This window comes from Volvox carteri, assembly GCF_000143455.1.
Source record: "Volvox carteri f. nagariensis unplaced genomic scaffold VOLCAscaffold_54, whole genome shotgun sequence".
In the NCBI taxonomy this organism is placed as follows: Eukaryota; Viridiplantae; Chlorophyta; class Chlorophyceae; order Chlamydomonadales; family Volvocaceae; genus Volvox; species Volvox carteri.
The window spans coordinates 742,087-749,646 of record NW_003307597.1 but is presented as its reverse complement, the minus strand read 5'-3'; the positions used below and the strand labels follow the sequence as shown (position 1 = coordinate 749,646).

The following is a 7,560-nucleotide window of genomic DNA, read 5'->3' as shown; positions in this document are numbered from 1 at the left end:
TCACCTTTTTCGATGGCTCGCCGTGTGGCCNCATACCCTTTTCATCAAAGAGGCGACGGGTTCTTCTGAGATATTGGATGAAGCTATTTTTCTTTTGCAACGGACATTCCATCGTTTATGGTTTCATTTACGGTGGGAAAATGAACAAAAAGAGATTTGGTGGCGTCTTGCGGTTGATGGGGTGCCTATGTTAGGAAATTCCCATCTTAGGATGTCGCGCCCAACGATATGTGGTTGTGGAGGTTATCCAATAGGTTCAGTGGGAGGTGTATCCCCTCGCTATCATCATTTCTGGGCCTGTCCGGTGGCACAGGCAATAGCAGACCAACTTACTCTTTCAATAGGATTGCCAGTCTCAAGGGAGCAACTTTGGCTTATCCAAGCCCCACAATCAGTGCAACAATGTGTTTGGGATGTTGTGGCTCTTGCTGCGGTGTCAGCCATGGAGCATGGGAGACGTTATATGGCTGCAAACATGAAAACCAACCCGGCACTGTTACCTGGTCCTTCCCTTACGGAAGAAGCAATTTGTCGAGTTATTGTTGATTTTTGGGGCCGCATTCAGGGTTTCGCAGCTTTAGGAATTCCACGAAAAGGTTGGGAATCCGTTGGCGCACATCACCCCTTTTTGAGGATTATATCTGGCAAATTGATTTGTTCGCGAGAGCGGTTACCGATGAGAGGTTAATTATCTGAGATGATAATCTTTTGGTATATTAGTCTCTACTGCAGTGCACGGCCAGCTGGCCCGATGGCTCTACTCTTCGGGAGTCTGGAGCCCACTGTAACAACCACACACACGCTACTAACTATGTATAACTGCTAATGACTCTTATTGCCTTCTTGGCACAACCGCCGGCTCTTAAATCGATACATTTCCGGCTGCGTTTCTTTGCCGCGTTGCAATCCTACTGGATAATGACAGCATATCACCTTATTTAGAGCTTAAGATATTTTTGAGATGTTGCATCTTCCGCAGATGGGCCGTGCTGGTTGGCCTGCCGCCATCCGCTGCGGCCGACATGCCAAGCTCCCCTGCTCGAGCGCTTACCGCTCCTCACACTTGATATAATGGTTTTCGCCCTAGGTCCCTTCCCCCTACCGCGCGATATACATGCTATCTACTTTTGGGGGCAGGTGCTAGGCTTACCCACCAACAGAGGGCGGGCGGAGAGAACGTTCCGAGAAGTGTGGGCAGTGTGGGCAGTGTGGGGACAGACTGGGGCAGTATTTTTGGTTTTTTCCATTCTAGGTTGTCGATGCTGCAATATAAAACTCCCATAAGATGGCTGGAATTATGCTCCATGCAACTCACGCAACAAACGGATTATAGGACGTCACTACAGAAGGCTTCATGGGGCGTTGGTTACATAAAGCCGCGCTTGTTATCAGGCGCCCTGCTGTTTTCTCATGCTTTTCCTTATTTTATATGTGTTATGATTACCAGGGTGCCTATTTGCGCGGTGGCAAAGCTTGTGCGAATTATTAAAAGATACTGATTACAGCAGAGCTGAGAGCGCGTAGATTGATTCATAATAGAGGCAATAATTAGATGTGTTCTTGTTGAGTGCGCGGGATGTGCAAGAATATATCATCGCCGTCAGACCCATCGATCGTTTAGTAGCCTTTTTACGTATCGGGTGACTACATATCGGGTCATACTGCCAGTAAAGGTTATAAAGTTTGTGGCCTTGTACATGTACCTGAAGAGGCTGGCGCTGAGTTCAGCAACAAGGAATAAACATTTTTGGGCGAGGCCCCGGGCACGAAGCGCCATTCGGGGGGCCGAGCCCCCCGGGTTCACTGCTGTCAGTTAGTCAGTCAGTCAGTCAGTCAGTCAGTGGCTTACATATCTCGCCCCGCAAAAAATAGCGTTTGAATGCTATATCTATTCTACATCCACCTGCCAAAGGAGAAATTCCAGATAAATCGGAGGCGACAAAGATAGCTTTCCATGGCTCCGAGTTCCAGGGAGCAAGTGGCTGCACCGGGGCCGAGCCCCTTTTCGGCTTTGAAAAGCCGCCCCCCTAGTTACTTGTTCCGTATGACGTCAGACGACAACGAAAACAACGGCCTCAACGGACACTGACGCGGTGATTGCGTAATATTTGCAACAATCACGACTTAGGTACAGCACTTCGTAGCTTTTCAAAGTTTTGAGAAATCCAGCTGACAAAGTACCATATACTCCACGTTGCTCTCATCGGTGTAAGAACTTCTCACATCGGAAAACGTTTTAGGTTGACTTAAGGTTGCTCTGCCGGCCCGAAAAGAATAGTTGAAATCTTCTGTGCTCCTGACCTCTTCTTCATCCCCTTCAGGACGTTTCAAGCAACCATGGAGACGGTGGGTAACTGCTGTTCTTTTGCCGGGAAGGGTCGGGCGTTATGATGAGCGAGCGCACAGCAGTTTACAGCTGTGCTGGGGGCCAGAAAGCTTTGGCTGCATACGAAACGCCTCCGCAGGTGAACAAGCGAACAAGCTAAAATCTCGGAAATTCAGAATTTGAACACTTTTGTGTGCAAAGACGCGAGAGATAGGAAAGCGGCAAACAAAGAAGGGTGCCGCACGTTGGCGCCGCGATCTGTTTATTCACGCTCCGATCGCTGCAGCATCGCGAGTACATCGTGGCAATAGTTCCTGAAGCAAACGGTTCCTGAAGCAAACGGTTTCTATGTAGCCTCCTCGCTTAGGCCAACGGGAAGGGGAGTCGCGCTGAGCGAGCTGAACTTATGCTGTGACCAGGACGTTATGGACGCCTATGCAAAACAGATGGAAAAAGGGAAAATATGGCCCAGAAGGACCCACGGGTCGCGCTTTCTTGTCTGCGCGCTAATGAGAGGCTGTTACCATTTTGAAACATCACGATTGAGGGCCGCAGCCCTAACGCATTGTTAAGATTCCTACCTCCCTGTCATCCCATTTACAAAGGTTACAAGGTTTGAAAGTGCAGCAGTCCTGATACACGAATTTGGATCATGAGTTCTCCATGACAGTATTCAATATTTGATTTTTTTCTGTTCCCCCAAAAAATGGTAATGTTATCGTTGCACACAATAATAATCCTACAAGGTAATTTATAACAATATTATCACACTGCGCATCTGTGAAATAGAATGTATGGCGTGTCCTCATTATTATTCTCCGTTCAGCAGGGCGCTGAAGCGTTGTCCCTCACCCCCTTGCATGTCTTGGCATCCATTCATCCATTCATCCATTCGAATCATCGAATCATCGAATCATCGAATCATCGAATCATCGAATCATCGAAACGGCGAACGGCGCTGCAATAGGCCAAGCAGGTTGTTGCATCCGTTCAGGAGTCCATGAGGACCACCAAGGAGAAGGTAATGGCGACCGCCGCAAACGTGGCCGAGAGCGCCGAACATGCCGTACAGGTAAGAATGCCGTACAAGCGACATGGCATGGGTCCAATCTCCACTTTGGTCTGATCTAATCTGAGATGGACTGGTTTTTTGTTCCGCTTTGGTTTGATCGAATACAGGCTATTAAGGACAACATCCCCATCATGCCGGAAGGCCAGGTGGGCGAGTGCGTGTTCGGGGGGGGGGGGAAGGGGGGGGTTCCACGTAGGGGTGTGTGTTTTGGTTGCGTGTGTGTATGTGTATGTCTTGGTTGCGTGTGTAAGAATACTTGCACGAATTTGAGATGGGGGTTCGCCAACTGCGCGTGTGTGTACGTGTATGCATGTATGTGTGTGTGTGTGTGTGTTGTGTATGTGTGTGTGTGTGAAAAGAGAAAAACTTGGGAGGGAAGGGCGTGAGTGTACGCTATGTACGACATGGTTTGTGTATGCCTGTGCAGCTGATAGTCTGCGTGCACAACACTTAATACAGCACAAAATTATAAAGTAGATCCGTCGATACACGTCGAAACACGTCGATACATGTCGGGCATTCGCCTGAACAGCTCAACTCTGTGTTGTCAACTCTGGTGATTCCTTCTCAGTTCTGTGTTGTCTATCTGTATGTACATCTTTCCCCATATTTTTTCTTTTCCCTCTCTCTTACCTCTCTCCCCGCTCTCTCTCCGCTCTCGTCTGCGCACACTGGTGTAAACGCACCAACTGCGCCAACTCGTTCCGTCCTCGCCACCGAACGACATACAGACGTACCAGCCGGGTATCGAGGCGGAAATGTGGACTAAGCCGGAGGTGATCCGGGAGTCGTACGTGGGTGCTGACAAGCTGCTGGGCCGAGTGGCGCTCATTACGGGGGGCGACAGCGGTATCGGGAGGTCTGTGGCGGTGCACTTTGCGCGAGAGGGTGAGAAGGGGGGAGGGAAGAGGGAGGGGGAGGAGGGAAGGGGAGGAGGGAGGCCAGAGTTTCATCGGCCCACAGCCCCCATATCTCCTTCATAGGAATTTCCTATTCCGGTTCTTTTAATTGTTTTGTTTCTGTGTTTTTGTTCATGTTTCTGTTTCTGTTTGTGCTTCTGTTTGTGTTTCTGTTTCTGTTTCTGTTTCTGTTTGTGTTTGTGTTTCTGTTTGTGTTTCTGTTTGTGTTTCTGTGTGAATGGGGTTTCGCTCCTGTTGACCAAGTAATAGTTTATAAACTATTCGAGAACCGACATAATTTTAAAGTTTCACACTCGAAAATCCAAGGATTTTGCTTTGGACAGATCCCACGCATTTAAATCAACCCACGGCCCCATGACATGACATGAACGACATTGTGTTTCTAGAACCGTTTTCTTCCCCGCCACAAATGCGCTGATGTACGGCACAGGTGCTGACGTGTTCATCATGTACTTGGACGAGCACGAGGACGCGGAGGTGACTAAGAAGCTTGTGGAGGGCGAAGGACGTCGTTGCGTAACCATGGCGGCCAATGTACGAGACCACAAGGTTCGTACAGAATAGTACGTGTCGTACCGATTGATGGAAAAATCCCTCGCCTGTTCAACGCACTTCAACCATCCATCTATATATACATGTTGAATTGCTACATTGAATTGAATTCATGTATTCATTTGTATATATAATTGTATGAACTGCCTGGTTTGCTAGGTAAATATATTACCTTGATGACTAATCCGTGATATTGCGTGTTAAGATGTATAAAAGAGGTTTGCAGGAAATGTTGGGGTCGCCTCTCCTCTCCTCTCCTCCCCTCTCTCCCCACCCCCTTCACTCGCTCATGGTTCGTCTTTTACCCCCCTTTTCCCTTTTTTCCCCCTCAGTCTTGTTGCGAGACGGTGGAGCGCTGTGTTCGGGAGCTGGGCAAGCTCGACATACTGGTGGGTTAGCTGGGGGGGTGTGGGGGGGGTTGGTGGCTGGGGGCCGAGCCCAGGGGGTGTTACACGAGCAGAAGAAAAACGAGAAGAGTGCGAGGTGGAGATGTGCGAGGTGGAGATGTGCGCGGCGGTGTGTTCAGTGCCTGTCCAATGATCTGATCTGATCTCAGCCGTAGCGAGGGAAATGGCGGTGATGATGTGAAGCGCAGTGGCGCCAAGTTTGTGGGTGCAGGGTCGGCGGGGGGGGGGTATTGCGATGAAGGTAAGGGCGTGGTGGGGATGCGACATAATGACGGGGGCACCAGGGCAGATGGACGGGGGGGCCAATTGAGCACCGCATTTGTTGAATTGAAACATCTAGGACTGAACACCTTACAGCAATATCCACCACTTTACCACACTGCGCACTACTAGATGTGTACATGTGTATGTATGTATGCAAGTATGTATGTATGTGTGAAACAGGGGGGTGTATCTTCGCCCGTGGCAGCTACCCGGCGAAACCCTGCCTTCCCCGGTATTTCGGGGCACCCTCATCCAGTCACCCTAGTCAACTCCTCAGTGGATCGCTCAGGTTCCGCACCCACCACCAACATCCAACGGAATCTGCCGGGTCGACAGCGGCGCAACTCCAGTCCTGGTCGGCTCGCAGGTTAACTTTACCCCCTGGGGGCGCAATACCTTCCACCTTCGGAATGATGTATGAACCCAACGGGTATCGATCCCGGGATCTCCCGGGGGCAATGGCCGCGCGTAACCAGTAGTGCCAAACCCTAGTATGTAAGTATGCACGTATGCATGCAACTATGTATGTATGTATGTCCCGCGTTCACATGCTGGTCGGTTGGGTGGTTCGGGCTGCACTCTGCTGCCCCCCCGCTGTGCTGTGCAGGTCAACAACGCCGCCATCCAGCACTATCGGTCGTCCATCACCGACATAAAGGACGAGGAGATGGAGGCCACCTTCGAGACCAACATCCTGGGGCCATTTTACATGAGCATGGTGCGATCGCGTGTGTGGAAAGGGATGCACCGTACACCTGCATCGGGGCACCGGTATTACGTGTGTGCGACGGAAGAGGGTCATCAACCCTCGCCCGGTTGTTGGTATCATCGTGTGTGCTCGTGTGTGTGTGCTCGTGTGTGTGTGTGTGTGTGCTCGTGTGTGTGTGTGTGTGCTCGTGTGTGTGTGTGCTCGTGTGTGCGCTCGTGTGTGTGTGTGTGTGTGCTCGTGTGTGTGTGTGCTCGTGTGTGTGTGTGCTCGTGTGTGTGTGTGTGTGTGTGTGCTCGTGTGTGTGTGTGCTCGTGTGTGTGTGTGCTCGTGTGTGTGTGTGTGTGTGCGCTCGCGTGTGTGTGCGCTCGCGTGTGTGTGTGCTCGTGTGTGTGTGTGCTCGTGTGTGTGTGTGCTCGTGTGTGTGTGTGTGTGTGCGCTCGCGTGTGTGTGTGCTCGTGTGTGTGTGTGCTCGTGTGTGTGTGTGCTCGTGTGTGTGTGTGCTCGCTCAATGACGGGGGGACATCGGAAGGCCCATCAAGGCACCATCATGGCCCCTTCACACCATCATGGCGCCATTACATTCGCCAATTCTGTGTCCATGTGCATGTATGTCGTATGTCCAACTCCTGCCGTCAACACGATATTTGCCGTACGCCTGCCGTACAGCAATACTATGCACTCGTACTCGTATGTACACGACATGCAGGCTGCCGTGAAGCACCTTCCCGAGGGCACGGGTTGCATCATCAACACCGCCTCAGTGACGGCGTACGCGGGAGAGGCGCACCTGCTCGACTACTCGGCCACGAAGGGCGCCATGATCGCCTTCACACGCGCGCTGTCTCAACAGCTCTCGGACAAGGGTGCGGCGCCATGCTTTTGACTGCTCGCTTTTGATTTTTCTTCGTGCGCTGTTCGATAAATATATACATACATGTATACACACACATATACATCACACATATACATGTACTAGATTCCACGCTCAAAATGCGCCGTACATGTCGTACATGTCGTACATGTCGAACCTTGAGAAAGTGAATGACGTGCGCACTGTTTACACGTGGCACCGTGTAGGCATCCGCGTAAATGCGGTGGCACCTGGTCCGATTTGGACGCCGCTCATCCCCGCGACGTTTCCTCGATCTGCCATTTTGACCTGGCAAAAGCAGGTGGGGTGAGAGGCAGGTGGCTGTGAGAGAGGCAGGGGGGGGCGTGAGCGATGAGCTGGTTAGGGTTTGGGGTTTGGGTTAGGAACCCCAAACACTCCCATACATATCTGATTGTGTGCGTAAACACACCAAGAACCT

At 51.0% G+C, this 7,560-nt stretch overlaps 1 protein-coding gene across 1 annotated transcript in view; it reads left to right on the top strand.

Annotated features, from left to right (window-relative positions):
* The window catches only part of VOLCADRAFT_106953 (uncharacterized protein), a gene marked incomplete at both ends in the record, with an annotated part of 12,498 nt that overhangs the window by 1,939 nt on the left and 2,999 nt on the right, over positions 1 to 7,560 (top strand). The window contains 9 exons of the mRNA XM_002955754.1: positions 2,322 to 2,346; positions 3,321 to 3,398; positions 3,506 to 3,544; positions 4,130 to 4,286; positions 4,749 to 4,867; positions 5,203 to 5,259; positions 6,149 to 6,259; positions 6,957 to 7,113; positions 7,328 to 7,422. Coding sequence (XP_002955800.1) covers positions 2,322 to 2,346; positions 3,321 to 3,398; positions 3,506 to 3,544; positions 4,130 to 4,286; positions 4,749 to 4,867; positions 5,203 to 5,259; positions 6,149 to 6,259; positions 6,957 to 7,113; positions 7,328 to 7,422 — 838 coding nt within the window. The remainder of the gene's footprint in view (positions 1 to 2,321; positions 2,347 to 3,320; positions 3,399 to 3,505; positions 3,545 to 4,129; positions 4,287 to 4,748; positions 4,868 to 5,202; positions 5,260 to 6,148; positions 6,260 to 6,956; positions 7,114 to 7,327; positions 7,423 to 7,560) is intronic.